General features: G+C 38.2%; 1 protein-coding gene across 50 annotated transcripts in view; it reads left to right on the plus strand.

Annotated features, from left to right (window-relative positions):
* Window positions 1-16,997, plus strand: part of PKP4 (plakophilin 4) — a 228,323-nt gene that overhangs the window by 177,176 nt on the left and 34,150 nt on the right. For 20 of the 50 annotated variants that reach the window (XM_070241002.1, XM_005601503.4, XM_005601504.4 and 17 more), the window contains 4 exons: window positions 1,021-1,209; window positions 3,152-3,371; window positions 10,069-10,201; window positions 11,320-11,533. In XM_070241002.1, the coding sequence (XP_070097103.1) occupies window positions 1,021-1,209; window positions 3,152-3,371; window positions 10,069-10,201; window positions 11,320-11,533 (756 nt within the window). Of the gene's footprint in view, window positions 1-1,020; window positions 1,210-3,151; window positions 3,376-10,068; window positions 10,202-11,319; window positions 11,534-16,997 lie in introns of all 50 variants that reach the window. The other 30 variants (XM_014732471.3, XM_023622949.2, XM_070241018.1 and 27 more) reach the window with 3 other exon arrangements.

The following is a 16,997-nucleotide window of genomic DNA, read 5'->3' on the forward strand; positions in this document are numbered from 1 at the left end:
GTTTGTGCTTTCTCTTGCTCATATTTGGAATGTAGCCTTAGTTGGTGTTCTTACCAAGTGATAAGTTTTACCTACTAATGATGACAAATCACAAACTGCTGAGCATCATAATACAGAATATACTAACTAATTCACCTTTTTTAAGAAAATAAAATGTTTGGGTTTGAAATCTACTTTTTTATCACAAGTCTTGTGTAAACGTTAGTTATTAGCAATTTAAATGAAAGACTGTCTGAGATGACTTAGTATTAATGTACTAACTTTGTACTTTTCCTTTACACTAGAAAGAAGGTAAACAAGAATCTGGTATGTGGGTTCCTGTAAAAACAACTGTTTTTGTTTTAAAGGAAAAATACGATAACAAATAGTAAACTAATACTTGATAATTCTTAATAAATGTTATTAGTTCACTGATAATGTTTCCAATTTTTTAACAAAATTCCATGTTTTTCCATAAAAATCATGAGTGAATTCATTGAGAGAAGTATTTTAAAAGAGTTCTTGAGCATTCAGCTTTTACTAAGCATTAGTATGTAGGTGTTGTCTAGGGTGTTGGGATTTACAGAGCTGTGGGCAATGGTGGGCGTGCCCCCAAGGAGCTGGTCATCCACTGGCAGAATGGGGCAGTCCTGCAGGGCAGGAAAAGAGAACAGCAGGAACCATATTTTGTATATGTTTTTAACAAGGAAAACTGTATGATGGTAAAAGAGGGCATTCTTTTTTTGGTTACCATCTTAAAGTAGCTTACAACTGGGGAATGGATTTCACAGTATCAAACCATTTAATAATTTCTTCTTATTTTTTCTTAGAAAATGTACTTTATCTTGCTTCCAAGAGAAAGTTTTATTCTAAAAAATGTACATGGTGTCCTTTTCGTATCTATCCTCCCTCTTTTGTAAATGTTACTAGGTTTGTTGTTTAGACTTAACACTTGGTCCTGTTGGTTAGGAGTTTAATTAGGGCTTTTAACCCCACTGCAAATTTCTCAATTTCTTAATGATGTAATTTTCCCACCTCTAGGCCTACGGAGTTCCTATGCTAGTCAGCACAGCCAGCTTGGGCAAGACCTTCGTTCAGTTGTGTCTCCAGACTTGCACATCACTCCTATATATGAGGGAAGGACCTATTACAGCCCAGTGTACCGCAGCCCAAACCACGGAACCGTGGAGCTCCAAGGATCACAGACGGCATTGTATCGCACAGGCTCAGGTGGGCAACAGCTCCGTTTAGCTGGGTTCCCAATTTCACAGGCCCAAGAGGAGAAGGATTTTATTGAGATTAGGTTCCCTGTTATAATGAAATCATGTTGCCCATTTGCTTGTCACATAAGCAGCTGTGATAGCAGATCAATAAATAGTGAAACAGAAGTTCATTTAGTACCTATTTATAGGTGATATATTTTCACCTTAGTTCAGTCTGATCAATGAATGTAGTGATTGTACTGTTAATTCGCAAAAAGTTTGTAGAGCTGTAAGTCTGACTGTCCTTGGGTAAGAAGCATATCAGCTATAGAAAGGAAAGCCTTTGTTGGAATATTTCCTTGGAGTTTTTGTTGCCTGGAACGTGTATTTAGAGAAACTGCCTACATGAGTTACTTGGCTATCTTTGATTTAGCATGTGTTTAGCCCAGGTGTATTTGGTATTACTGTTTTTTGGATATTGGATTTCCTCTGAATGCTTAAGTGAAGAATGTGAAATAAATGTTCCTTATGATGGAGTCAATCTGGGACAGAATGTAGTAACAGCATTTATGAAAATACGGAGCTAGTGCCTCCCGCTCTTGCGCCCCACCTTCACGTTTACACCACCCCGTAGTGGCTGATAGAGCAGAGGCTGTGGCCCATGGCTGTGTGAGCTGCCAAATTGTGCTGTGGTTCTGGCTTGCAGAATCTCAAGACACCCTTCTTTTTTTTTTTAAAAAAAAAAAAAGGTAGTACAGATTTATTAACGTGCCCACAAATGAACTCCAGGTAGTAATGATAACCTCCCAAGGGCACAGCTGTAGGAGACACACCTCCCAGGAGGCAGAAGACTATATTTGAATTTATTCTTTCCCGAAAACTGACAGTTTGGTTCACTGTGGGGTTTTTCTTCGCCCAGAATCACCAATTGTTACCAGTTGGTACCAAAGAATGTACGAATTTTTAATAGGTGTTAGTGAAGGAATATTTCACTTGTTATGTTCTATAAATTGAGGAATTTCTTAATAAGATTAAGAAATAATGTTGTTAAAATCTTTTAATTGCAGGAAGAATATGTATACAATCGTTTGAGAGATACATGCTGCAATAATTAGGAAAGAAATATTAGGGTCTGGCCCTATGGTGTGGTGGTTAAGTTCGGCCCACTCCACTTTAGCAGCCCAGGTTCGAATCCCAGATGCAGACCTACACCACTCATCAAGCCATGCTGTGGCAGCAACCCACATACAAAGTGGAGGAGGATTGGCACAGATGTTAGCTCAGGGTTAATCTTCCTCAAGTAAAAAAAGAGGAAGATTGGCAACAGGTGTTAGTTCAGGCTGAATCTTCCTCAGGAAAAAAAGAAAGAAAGAAATATTAAATACAGTGTACAGTACCTTTATACAAAGCATCATGCAATAATTTAAGGGAGTAGCTATAGAAGAATTGGATGTATCAGTCTTCTCTCTTGTGAAGTAAGTTTTCTGATGTTATCAAAATCTACAGATCCATAAATAAAATGTATATCAAAATAAGTAACCTATATGTACAAGTGTTCAAAGTTTGGTAGTTCCAATTACCTACGAATTTGAATATCTTACTTGTTTTTTATTGCTAAAGTGAAATTAAGGAATTTTGCTGTTTATTTCTAAGATTAGTTTAATTCTTTTCCTGTTTTTCTCTTGCAGTTTTGTTACTAAATCTTAATAAGCATATTAAGACTTATTATGTAAGCAGATTTATAGTTTCATTTTTGCTCATTCCTGCTAATAAAATTACAAATATTTTGTGTATATTAAAAACTTAAGTGCCTTTTTTTAGTACTGAGGTAGATTAGTAAAATCTAAAAGTAAGCAATTTATATAATTATTAAAAACTATAATCACTCTTAAAATTAAAAATATTTTGTCTTTGAAAAGTACCACCTCACAGAGAACATACTAATCTTTTTAAAAATGTTGACTTTCTAGTAGGTGTTGGAAATCTGCAAAGGACGTCCAGCCAACGAAGTACTCTGACATACCAAAGAAACAATTATGCTCTAAACGCTACAGCAACCTACGCAGAGCCCTACCGGCCAATACAATACCGAGTGCAAGAGTGCAGTTATAACCGGCTTCAGCATGCAGCACCGGCGGATGATGGCACCACGAGATCCCCCTCAATAGATAGCATTCAGAAAGACCCCAGGCAAGTACGGGTTATGAGTCTCCAGCATGTGACGTTGCCACAGGAGCCAACCAGTTCCTTCATTTGGACTTTTTTCAAGTTGCCAAGTCTATTATAATATCAGTAACTCCTTATCTCTAATATTCCCAGTTGCGTTCCAGCACTGTGGGTCATTGAGGTTAATTTCTCTTTAAAGATAGATTCCTTCTCTCAGTGCTCTAATAATAAGTCAGGGAATGCGCAAGTCTTTGTGAATATCTGCAGCGTTCATCACTGACATAGTTCACCAAGGCAACTACCTGGGATAGCCTCTTAGTCTGAATTACACAAGTGACTTTAAGGGATCATTTTACCCCTTTTTGTTTATCCTGATGGACTTCTTAGACGAGGGCTTCAGAAAATGCATATGGTTGTTTTAAACTGGGAAAGACCAGTGTTGTGTACATTTTGAATCATATTTTCAGTGCTCTGTTGTGCTTTTATTAACTAGGTCCTTTGCAAAGCTTTCTGCCATTTAGGAGAAAACAGTGTACAAGAAGTTCTCATATCTCATAAGCAAAAAATATTTGGCAAATAGTAGATGTTTCCTCGTTTTAACTTAATTTGGCCTTGTAGGAAGCATGTTTTATTAAGATAAGTATGAATCATTTAGTACTTGATTGGTTTTGAAAAACTGGGCTCTTTAATGAAAACCGTTTAAAATATTCAGGAAATAAATAAATAAAGATATTTAGAAACCAAAAGAGAATTGAATTTCTGAGAGAGTGAAATTATTGCTAAATTTTAGGCAGCTTGAGTGTTATTTTAAGACCTATGTTAGCAAGATTTCATTCACTCTTCACCCACAAATAGTTCTTTCGCTGGAAAATTATTATAATTATCAATTCATTTTTAGCAACCTACCACCTTATTCTAATGAATGTGAATTAAAAGCACGAGTGAAGTTTTGGTCATTAAAACAAAATAACTAAAGGTACTTTTGAGTTGAATGGGAAGCCTACTGTTTCACTAAAACCAGTCCACCTGTTCGCACTTTCACCTAAAATTCGTTATGGTTTATACATACATTTGGTTCTGCTATTCCTCTTTGCCACCGTTTTGCCATTTTAAGGACTTCTAAAAATAATTTGTCTGATAGCACCTCCAATATAATTAAGTCAGAAATACTTTTACATGATTTTGTTTTTAAAATCCTCAAGAAGACGAAAGATGAGGGCACCCTAATAGATGAGTTTTGAATTGTGGGTAGTTTAGATCACACCTTGACTGAACCTGCAGAGAATAGAATAGCTACCCAGAAAAGCAGTGAAGTGTGAGAGTTTCGAGTTTAATATATATCCCTGAAGACTTCAGTTTTGACCTCTGATGTGAGTTGATTCACTATAAACAAGGATTTCATGTATGATAATATAATTCAGCTATTCATAGTATGATAATTTCATAGTCTAATGCATAAAACTGTTATGGCTAGCCTTGATTATATGAAACTTTACTGATAATGCATTTTGTAGGATGAATAAATGATTATCTTATAATGATAGGTGAAATTATTCTAGCTGAAACTGGAATCCAGTTGAATTTGAAGTTTGAATGTTCAAAACAAAATAAAAAGCTCATGACAACTATTATTTAATTTTTAGTTTTGAAAATAGCAACATTAAGTAATGTTTTTATTCACTTCTAAACCTACTTTCTTTATCGTTAATACTACACTATCATTAGCCTGAAAAATTCTCTGTAAGGCCGAATAAGTTATTGATGTTTTCTATGTAAAAGGAAATCTATGAGATTTTTTTATACTTGTGTAGTTTAGAAGCAATATTTATTAATAGTACAGACGATGCATAAAAGGAGTATAACAGTACTTCCTATGGGAGGTGACAATGACTTAAAAAATGATAGCATTCAAGGTGCTCTTTTTGAACAGGGCTTAATCTTTGATGTTCAACAGAATAATTCCATTTACTGTCCCCTCGACCTTTATGTTATGGTTAAATATTTTACTTCTGCATACATTATAAAACCCATAATAGAGTGTTATTTTTACTGTAAATAGTCAGTTGTCTTTTAAAGAAATTAAAATAAGTAAAAAAGATGGTCTTTGTGTTACCTATTTCTTATTTATAGTTCTTTTCCTTTCTTCCTATAGATTCAACTTTCCATCTCAACTCATTTCGCTTCAGTCTAAAAACTTCCTTTAGCCTTTCTTGTGTTGCATGTCTGCTGGCAACAAGTTGTCTCAGCTTTAATTTATCTGAAAATGTTTTTATTGCACTCATTTTTTTTTTTTTTTTTGAGGAAGATTAGCCCTGAGCTAATGTCTGTGCCCATCTTCCTCCATTTTATGTGGAACACCTGCCATAGCATGGCTTGACAAGCAGTGGGTAGGTCTGCACCTGGGATTTGAATGAGCAAACTGAGGGCGGCCAAAGTGGAATGTGCAAACTTAACTGCTGCACCCCTGGGCCAGCCTCTATTTTACTCATTTTTTAAAGGATATTTTTGCTAGACATAAAATTCAGGATTGACAGGTATGGGTGTTTTTTTTCTCTTTCAGTACTTTAAAAGACATCATTCATTATCTTCAGACCTCCTTTGATTCTGATAAGAAATCAGACATTTTTATCATTCTTCTCATTATGTAATGTATCTTCTCTCTTGCTGCCTTTCAGACTTTTCTCTTTATCTTTGCCTCTCAGCAGTTTTACTCTGACAAGCCTACATATAGTTTTCTTTACACTTAGCCTGCTTGGGATTCACTGAGATTCTTTGATTGTCCAGTTGATAATTTTTACCAAAATTGGGGAACATTCAACTATTATTTCTTTAGATATTTTTTTCTGCCCAAACTCACTCTCCTCTCTTTCTGGGATAATGTGACATCTCACAGGTTACTGAAGCTCTGTTCATTTATTTTTATTTTTTTTTCCTCTGTGTTCTTCAGATTGTATATTTCTTATTGATCTGCCTTCATATTTACTCTCATTTTTTCTACACTTTCCTAAGTGTTAAGCCAATCCAGTGAATTTTTTTATTTCATTTACTTGATTATTTTTTTACAGTTTCCATGTTTCTGATGACATTCCCCATCTATTCATTCCTTATATGCATCTTTTCCTTTAAGTCTTTGAGCACATTCATAATATCCATTTTCCTCTGATGATTCCAATATCTGAGTTTTCTCTGGGTCTGTTTCTATTTGTTTTTTCACATCTTTGTAAGTCACATTTTTCTGTTGCTTCTTATGCCTAGTAGTTTAAAATTATATGGTAACTGTTGTGGATGATACATTGTAGGGACTTTGGATTATGTTGCCTCTTATTAGGGTTCTGAGCACATAACTAAGTTACTGACAGATGCTTTTGATCTTGTCAAGATTAATTTTGTTCTTTGTTAGGACAAGTCTATTTCAGATTTGTTTTACTCTCAGTGCATGTCTCTTACTCTGTGGCATGGTTCTTACTCCTAAACATGGCCTTTGTGGAGACTAAATGCTGAGGTACTCAGTAAGGTCTGCTCTCTGACTGGGCTGCAAGTCCACCATCATCTGGTATGTGCTCAGCTCTCGGTTCTGTGGCAGAGACTCTCCACCAGACATGTATATGTGCCCTGCACATCCCAGTACTCAACTAAGGACTTGTGAGTAGTCCTCACACAGACTGGAGGAATCTCCTCTGCATAACTCCTTCCTCTTCAGTACCCTGCTCTGCAAATTCTAACTACGTTGGCCTCCCTAAACTCCAGTTTCTCCCCTCAGTTCACTAAGTCCGTTATGCTCACTTGGGCTCAGTTTCTTGTGCAATGATCCAAAAAGTACCCCAGACAGAAAGCCAGGGAACACAGGGCTCCTAGATGAGTCCCTCCTCTCAAAGATTACATTCTTGTGTTACTTGTTATCCAGGTCCTGAAAACAGTTTCCTCATACATTTGGTTCAGTTTTATGGTTGTTTATGGGAAGGCAAAGTCCAGTACCAGTTTCGCCATCATAGCTGAATACAGAAGTCTTAGCTAAGGTTTTAATGAAGCAAATTCTGGCAAACATTGGTGCCAGCCAGGCAGCCCATGAATTGATAGCAGTCTTTCCGGGGTACATTTCTGCTGAAAATCAAGGTTGGAGCTGGTACCAACCTAACCTAAGTGTCCGTCTCCAGCTGGAGCCCACCTTTTATGTTGTCTGGCCCTCATGGTACTCAAGGATGCCAAGAAATCTTGACCATCCCTGTGCCATTTAAAAGGACAAAAATGTATGTTTGTAATGATTATGAGTCATCAAGATTAAATCACACTCCTTACACTCTGTTAATTACAGCATAGATTTACATAACAGGCTTTAGACAGATTTTCATCAGAAATAGTTAACATAGTTTCAATGTGTAAAAGGAAGTCTATCTATTACAGAGAATGCCCCTATTTAGTATAGTTCCCTTTTCAGGGATGATATTAATAAAACATCTGTATCATAATTCAAATTATATAAATTATTTTAATATGCATCACTACAATTTAATCATCACAGCCAACCTAAGAAGAAGGTAGACATTTTTTTATTGTTTTATTGTTCCTGTTTTATAGATGGGGAAACTGAAGCTCCAAATAATTAACTGGTTTTCAAAAATCACATAGAAATTGAAGGACCTGGGATTTAAACATAGGCAACCCTAACTCCAAATTCTCTGCTTTTCTGCTGTGTATCCTGCCTCTCATAGCATTTGTGGTATTCTTAATGCCTGTTAATGACATTATCATCCAGTGTCTCCCCCAAGCAAGAAATCTCCATCTCATCCTTGACTTCACTTTTCAGAAGATCATCTGGCTGCTGTGCAGAGTGGGTGGGGGAAGAGGGGGATATTTGAAGCAGAGAGAACATCTAGAAGGCTGTTAGAGGGTCCAGGCAAGATGGAGAGTGGGTGGATTTGGTTTATATTAAATATTTTGGAGATAGTCAATAAAGCTTGCTGATGGATTAGATGAGAGGGACAGGGAAAGAAAGAAATCAAGGATGGCTATATTTTGTGTTTTGCCTGACACGAGTAAGCTCAATAAATAATAACTCCTGTTATTGGTATGAAGACTAAACTTTTTAGTTTGGCATACAAGACCCGGTAGACAAAACCATGTTTTATTCAATATTTTTATCTCCAGCACCTGCTATGCCACCTGTAGCATAGTAAGGATTCACTAAATATTTGTTTGAAATGGTAGTATATATGTGTGTGTGCGGGTATGGAATGACCTGCCTCTTTGTATTGGATGAGCCAGTTAATAGATGGAACCTTCCCAGACAGAGAGAGTCTCTGGGCCTTTAAAATCTGGGCTATAGAAGTACCACTGAGTCATCAATTTAAAGCTTTTTTTAAAGTTCTATTCAGTATTAATTTATCTTTTGATTAACAGTTCACTTCATCCTGTAATCAAAGTCTAGAAATTTGTTTCTTTGTGAACCTTTTTTTTTTTTTTTTAAGATTTTATTTTTTTTCTTTTCCTCCCCAAAGGCCCCTGGTACATAGTTGTATGTGGGTCCTTCTAGTTGTGGCATGTGGGACGCTGCCTCAGCGTGGTTTGAGGAGCAGTGCCATGTCCGCGCCCAGGATTCGAACCAACGAAACACTGGGCCACCTGCAGCGGAGCGCGTGAACTTAACCACTCAGCCACAGGGCCAGCCCCTGTGAACCATTTTTAAGAAGCTATTCTTTACATAATATAAGCATAAATTCACATTTAAGAAGGATTCCAAACAGTGGGCCAATCAAATGACATCAGAAGATTCTGACACTGTGATGTTACTTGAAAAAAGCAAAGTATAAAAGTGTATATACTTAGTCTGATTGTATATTAATTATACAAGAAATGGGATAGTGTAAGGGTTGGGGGCGCAGACTCAGATGTTGCTCTGCTGTCGACTAGCTGGGTGACATTAAGCAAGTCGCTTAGCCTTTCTGCCTCAACCTCCAAATCAATAAGGTCGCTCTAAGAATAAATGAATTAAGTGCAAAAAATGCTTAACACAGTACCTGGCACATGGCTCATGAAATATTAAGTGCTGTTTGATAATAATCCAATTCTTTGAAAAAAAATTCTATACGCATGCATGTGCACATTTGCCCACATATATAGAAAAAGAGACCAGCATGAAATGTCAGCAGTGGTTTTCTCTGGATATAGGATTACTGATAAAATATTTTTTCTTTTTTATAATTTTCTGTGTTTCTGTCTTATTATCAAGAGCAATTATAAATACTAAGTTTTTTTAGAAATCATCGGTCCCACTGTATATGTGATTTCTAGGCTGACACCAGCTCTATCTATTGCCGCCAGCCTTTCTTCCTCTCACCTCAGGAGTGACATCTTACCTCACTGAAGTGCACTGGTTTACCTGAGCCTTGCGCCTGGAAATTTCTTACATAGGTATCAAGGCATGAAATTAGAATCAGGAGGAGGAAACATAGAATGGAACACTTACTGATGCCAAGAACTTCCTTTGTTCCCCTCAATCTCTTTCTCTGCATCTGTGCATCATGGTTTCTTTAAAACCCTAGGCATCTGGGCCTCCACATGTGTTCATCAGGGGTAAAAAAAATATTTACCTATACACCTTTTAGGGTTTTTGTAACTTCCCATTTTGATCTCAGCTGAGCTTTTTAGCTTATGACAAATGTTTCGTGCGGTGTGTCATTAAAAGATGGGCCTGCCTTTCTGACGCCGTGTTTTCCTCGCGTAGGGAGTTCGCCTGGCGTGACCCTGAGTTGCCCGAAGTCATTCACATGCTGCAGCACCAGTTCCCGTCAGTCCAGGCGAACGCAGCCGCCTACCTGCAGCACCTGTGCTTCGGCGACAATAAAGTGAAGACGGAGGTACAGGACCCAGTGCCCGGGATGCCCCACGGGAGACTGTGTCTGTCCGTTTAGCAGTCACTTGCCTGTGTACTTAGGAAATTACCAGATGTAATTCAGAGGTGCTTTTCAAGGGATGTTTTGATACCAGATACTCTTCTACTTCTCAACTGTGCATTTCAGTATTTCTCAGGAAAAACCAGGAGGAGTGTGTTTTTTGGAGTGCTTTTAGCATTTTCAAATTGTATGTCCACTCATTGGCTTGTTTGTAAAACACAAAGTGAAACCAATTTAACCTACATTTTAAAAGTATGATCTAAAAGTCTTTTAGGTAAAAATTACAGTATGTAACAAATTAGTGAGTTCATGTATTTTTATGAGATTCTGGTCAAGATTGGTGCCAACATACGATTAAGTAAAGTTACAGAAGATTTATAATCATTACTAGTACTCAACATGTATGAAAATTTTATTTCAGATTTTAAGGTTTTTTGGCATTTCTGCAAACAGTGAATCACTGGTTATTGACTAGTGTTCTATAACACAGATTCTTTTAACATTTTAGGCCCTTTTCCCCCTGCAATGTCATGTAGAACTCAAGTGGTTTTCATCGATTTAATATGCAAAGCAACATACCCTTACAGACCTAAAGGTGGATGCAGTAAATAAAGCCCAAAAATGTTGATGTAATGTGCTAATGAATTGACAAATAGAATAAAATTTAGGAGAGTAACCTAGAGAAATTCTAGAAACCAAATGACTTCCGTCAAAATTCCTTTCCCGTGTTGTCTCCGCCCCTGCACACAGCTTTATTGTGTTTGTATATCTGTTCACTGCCCTCGGGAGTGAAAGCACAGTCCCTCGGCGTGTCAGGGGGTTGGAGGAGGACTGTGCTGCCTGCACTTGGCCATTAATCCACCAAGGTCTCCCTTCCCTTTTTTATGCCATGAACCCAGGGGAAAAGCTACATCTTGGAGAGTATTCTTAAAAGTTATAAAAGATGTGTTGTTTAGAATAAACGTAACATGTTGAAATGATCTGGAGTTGTCCATTTCCCATGATCTTTCCATAACCGACTTCTGTTTGCTCACTGGTGAATCATGTCGCTTAGGCCTGGTCCCTGATATTTTTCATTCTAGGTGTGCAGGTTAGGGGGAATCAAGCATCTCGTTGACCTTTTGGACCACAGAGTTTTGGAAGTTCAGAAGAATGCTTGTGGTGCCCTCCGAAACCTTGTTTTTGGCAAGTCGACAGATGAAAATAAAATAGCAATGAAGAATGTTGGTGGAATACCTGCCTTGTTGCGACTGTTGAGAAAATCTGTTGATGCAGAAGTCAGGGAGCTTGTTACAGGTGGGTAAAGAATGTATTCCTGTCCTGGAGGAAATGTTACAAACCATCTAGACTGTGCCCTTGTGTGGGGGCCTTGTGAAGGAGTTGGAGGTTCTAGGTGGTAGATGATGTTGAATTGCACAGCTGTGACAAAGCCTGGGTATAGAGCAATCTAGTGATACAGAGGCACGTGCAGTGCTACAGCGACATCTCTGTCAATCTCCTATCAGTTATTGGACTTATTAATGCATAAGCATCAGCTCACAGATGTCTTGTTTATAGAGGACTGAGTACCTCATTTTTTATGTATTTCACAGTAAATCTACTTGTTTCATATAGCTTGCCTCTCCTTTATTATGAAAATAAAATATACGTACTGGATTGGCTATCTTCCATTTCAGTTCAGCCAGTAGCTGAAGGCCTGTTAGTGTCTCAGCACTTTCGCAGGTCCTGGGGATGTAAGGATGAATAAAACTCAGTCCCTGCTCTCAAGGAGCCCTCGGACTTGGGAGGAAGACATGTGGTTCTGTGAATGTCAGTGAAAAGTGACAAGTGCCAGGACTCGTTCAAGGTTGCATTGGGAGCACAGAGAATGGGCAGGGAGGTTCCCTGGTTGATGTGAAACCAAAGTTGTGCTAAAGGATGAGGAGGCATTGGCTGGGTAAGATATTTCCAGTCAGACACAGAGGCCTGGAGCCAGCATGGGATACAAGGATGGAGCTACCAGCAGGAGGATTCTGGAGGGAGACCAGGCCAGAGAGAAATGCAAGCCTGGTTTGGGGAACTTTGGTGAGGAACCTGTGTCCCACATGCAGTGGGAGTGATTCTAGCACATGGTTCGGCCAGTTTGGGCTTTTAAATGCATTCTTCCAGCGAGCAGTGGAGTGGAGGGTGGATTTGAAGGAGATGAGCCTGGCAACTGAGAGGCCAAGAGGAGCTCAGTAGTCTAGAGATAACAACTTGAAGTGTATCAGTAATAAAAGGGGTTGGCGATGAAGAAGAGGGAACAATTAGAGAAAGAGTTCATGGTCAAGGCATGATGGTCCAGTGGGAGACCATTGGAGAGTGAGGGGCCCGGAGGAACTGAGTGATGCCTTAGCTTGAGAGACTGGCCATTGCAGCACCATCAGGGATTCAAGAGTGCTTGCGGTCCAAGTGAAAGACTGATGGTGCAAATTAATGACGACATTATTTATCATAGACGATTAGGGGGAAATACTGAGTATTCATTGGTAGGAAAATGACTAAATAAATGGCAGTACGTTCACACAATGAAAGCACATATACAGGGTTAAAATAAATGCATTAGAGCTATCTGTAGCAACATAGATAAATCTCTGGAAACATTTCCAGAATGACAAGTGCAGCATGATACTATTTGTGTAAAGTTTTTAAATATGCAGTTTGAGGCTATAAATTATTTCTTCATATATGCATATGCAGTAAAGTTAAAATTTTTCATTGGAGTGATACAAGATAGCTTCAGGATAATGGTTCTCTTGGTGGGGGCATGGGAGAAAATGGAATTGGGAAGTATAACCCGGCTCTGTTTCTTTAAAAAGAAAGAACTCTGAAACAAGATAAAATGTTAATATTTAACAAAGCTAGATGGTGGGTACCTGGGCATGTGTTTTATAATTGCTATATTATTTTTCATGCTTGAAAATTTAATTTAAAAAATTTTAATAGCACTTTTCAAGATTAATCCCCTTCCCCACTGCCTCCTGTTATGAAATCAGAGGTCAAGGTTCTGTCAGGTATAATTCAGTAATACTTGAGAATGTAGCAAACCATCAGGAACCTAATATTTAAGGCGAATCAGCTTTCTCATAAGTTATTAATTTTCAAGATACAGTACCCTGTGTTCCAAATAAGGCATGAAATTTAGGTACTAAAGGTAAAATACACTTTATGTATAATCTTCAACTCTGGATTGGACTGCCTGCCTTAGTGTAGTTTGAGTATTAATGCTTTAGCACATCTAAATTAGATACTGATGCATTAGTATATACTCCGTCTTTCCAAAATGCTTTTGAGGCACCTCACGCTCTCACACTAAAAAATATTTATACACACGTACATGTGAATGTACGTGTGTATAAAATGAAAATTAGAACAAACTAAATGAAGTAGAGAAAAGAATATAGACATATCCCTCCCAGAAGTTAGCCTTTCGCTGTGATTGTGTTATGGAGGCATAAAGGACGCAGTGTTATTTGCAGTATGTGAGTATTTTCTTTCCTTGTTTGATGTTTCTTTCCTCCCCCTTTGAACTCACTATGTAATGTCCAGGTATCCTCTCCCAGTAACACACCTGTGCAGCCAACGAGGCTGAAGGATCCATGTGAGCTCCCCGGCGAGTCAGAGGTGACCCAGGGACAACCTGATGTTAGAAGCACAGCTTCTGCTCAGATTTGCTTCTCTTTTGATTAACTAGGCAGATTTCTCACGACTTGGTCCTTACATCCTTGATGTACAGCTTTTTTCTCTTCTGTCATGATGTCTCACAGGAGGAATAAGTCTCTGCTGGATTTTTCTTTCTGAGATTTTTCCCTTGGAAGAATCTGTTGCAGTGCCTTTCCTGTGCTGAGCTCAAGGAATTTGTAAGAGTTAATGATAAATGGGAAGAAAAGTACATGAAAGTTTGGTGATTTCTTTTGCATTTGAAAATGAATCAAATTTGTTTGAAGTCAAACCAGACTTCACTGCTAAGGGCTTTTATGTACTAATTTACCTGGTACACACCCTGGATGTGAGTGCTAATTTAGATGGCACTCCTCCATGTTTCATCATTTCTAGTCGCTGAGAGCATGAGATGTTTTAAGACATGGACCCTGGGCTTGAAAGGAGGCTCTGAGAGGTTCCTAATGCAAAAAGAGCTGTTTCCCCAATAGATGGCATTGCTGCCAATGTAAAACTAGCAACGACCTCTGATAGTTCTTTTTTGGAAGCAGCTGCCAATAGCTTTCAGGCTTTAAGAAGTATTTTTTTTGGCCATACTTTTAAACTGATGTATGAACCTGATTGCTTATGAAATGTTCTCTTCAAAAGTAGTCTTTGCTTCAGAACGGGAGTGACAGTATATAAACACTTCACTCAGTTGCCATATATAAAGGAGTTGGACCAGTGGATGTCAGAAGTGAATTTCCAGTTCCAAAGTAAATGTCAGCCTCAGTTTGATTTGTGTATAAATATCATCTAGCTAATATGAAACTACCAAGTCATAATGTAAATTTAGCATAGTTGCTTATGTGTGTGTGTTGTATGTATACATATATTTGTAGGCCAAGATTTATAAAGACAAGAAAAGTTATTTATTTCCATGTCTCAGTTCCAAAATTTAGTGGTACGAACCTTAACTGATGTTCAGTAATATTTTAAGAATGACCAATCCCTGATAGGTTTTAAAGCATGACAACATCAAGAGAGCCTTGAGCACTTTCATTAACTCTTCCTCAGGTCAAATACTCATAAGCTGTCTTTAAATCATAGGATCACAGGGTTGGAGCGGACCTCAAAATCCGTTTTTCCCAATCAGCCATCATTGCATGAATCGCCTGCACAGCTTCCACACAAACAGCTGCCCATCATGTGCTTGAACTGCTAGGAATAGGGAGCTCATTGCTTTGTGGGGTTCAGGCTGAGTAGCAGAGCTATCCAGAAGGGAACAAGAAGGCTTGAGATGTCTTGAGAAGGCAAGAAGATAAGCCCTCAGGAGTTCATTCTGCCTCAGAATGGCCCTAAATCCATCCTCTCAGACCTCTCCCAACCAGGAAAGTCGGAACCATCCTCATTAAAGCGTGTCTGCTCCAAACATGGGCAGCAGAGCGCTATGTGACCACGTCACCCAGCATTCCCTATCAGCTGCCTATCTCCCATAAAACCCCGTTTGAAAACAGAACGTTATCCTTCCAAATTTCCGTGTTCTGCCAGTGTCATCCACAAATTGCTATGGTCCTGGCTGACCTTGCACGATGCTTGGCTTTGTAGGTACAGCCTAAGAATCCTTCAGTGGAAACGATAGTCAACTTAGGACGATGAGATGATAAAACACAGTGAACTGTCATGTTCAAAATATTGCATTATTTGGATTATTGTACTATCCTCTTGAAACTAGGTATTCTATTATTCTTAATATTAAGTAATTCAACCTAGTTATTATCCAAAGTCTTTTTTTCTAGTCCTGTTTGCTTCAGTTTAGCATTTTTAATGTACTTAAATAAAGAAATTTTAGCTATTCTTTTAAAAAGATGCCTTGCCTTTGCTTTAAATGTAATAATTGCCCAGGGCCTGCTTATTTGGCCACATCTTTACTTGCACGGAAAAAAAGGAAAAAGACTTTTTGCCAAGTATATTTTCCCAAGAGTATGGCTGTCATTGTTGATTAAAGTAGTTCTCTAATATGTAACATGATTCTTGTGTTTTCTTCATTGTGTTGAACATTTTCCAGGTTGAAAGCTAATGAGCTTTTCTTCTAGTAGTTGTTGATATATGTGGGTGCTCAGGGTGAGACTTTTTTTTTATTACAAAGGTACATTTTGCATTTATTGTGCTTAGACTTGAAAGCTGGGTGAAGGATGGTTCCCCCAGTTGGGTTATAAAATGAATGTCTGCTGGGCCACAAACTATGGATGGAAAGTTGGAACATCTTGTCACTAGAAAAGAGATGTTGAACTCATTTGTTCAAGATAATTAAATAGTGTTTCTAAGCTGGGAAATATGAGTTTCAAGTTATTGAGCATCCTGAAAGCATCATTTTTTAAAACTATAGAAATTGAAGATATTGCACAGAATCTGGAGGCCTACCTTTTAATGCACCAGATGTCCCAAAACCGTCACACTTCTCTTACCCCTCATTAACACTGGTCTCAAATACCAAAAGGTAGCCTTTGTTCTTGAATAATAATAGACTTTGTTTACATTGCTGTTATATTCACGTTCCTTCCAATTTAGCAACTGATTATTCATCCATATGGCTAAGTAAAATATTTCCGCACTGTTTATCTAAAAATTTTGGGATGCCAGCAATGGATTCCAGACACTATGCAGAACATGGAGTTAGGCATATTCCCTTCCTGATCATTAGCTCCATATTTCTAATTAGACAGTAAATTGATTAGAAAATGATGAGTGTGCACTAAGGAAGGGTAGATGGGCCGGGCTAAAGTTTAGCAAATGAAGAACAGGAGCTTAGTGAGCATGCATTCAGCCTTTTGGACTGTGACGTGACATTACAGGATGAAATAATTTACTAAACATGTCCCCTTGTCCTAATTAGTATGCCTTCAAGACAGTCATTTAATCTCTGGTCCAGAAAGGAGTTGGCCTGTTACCTTCTGTCCTGCCTTTGTGGGTCACCAGAGCTGTCAGCAGCTACATGGGTCGTTTTCAGAAATCTAGCAACGTCCCCTCCCAATTCCCAGCCCAAGTCAGGAGGCTCCTTATCATTTGGCCAATTTATAAAACCATAGCAACAGAAACCGCA

This window comes from Equus caballus, chromosome 18, assembly GCF_041296265.1.
Source record: "Equus caballus isolate H_3958 breed thoroughbred chromosome 18, TB-T2T, whole genome shotgun sequence".
NCBI classification, from domain to species: Eukaryota; Metazoa; Chordata; class Mammalia; order Perissodactyla; family Equidae; genus Equus; species Equus caballus.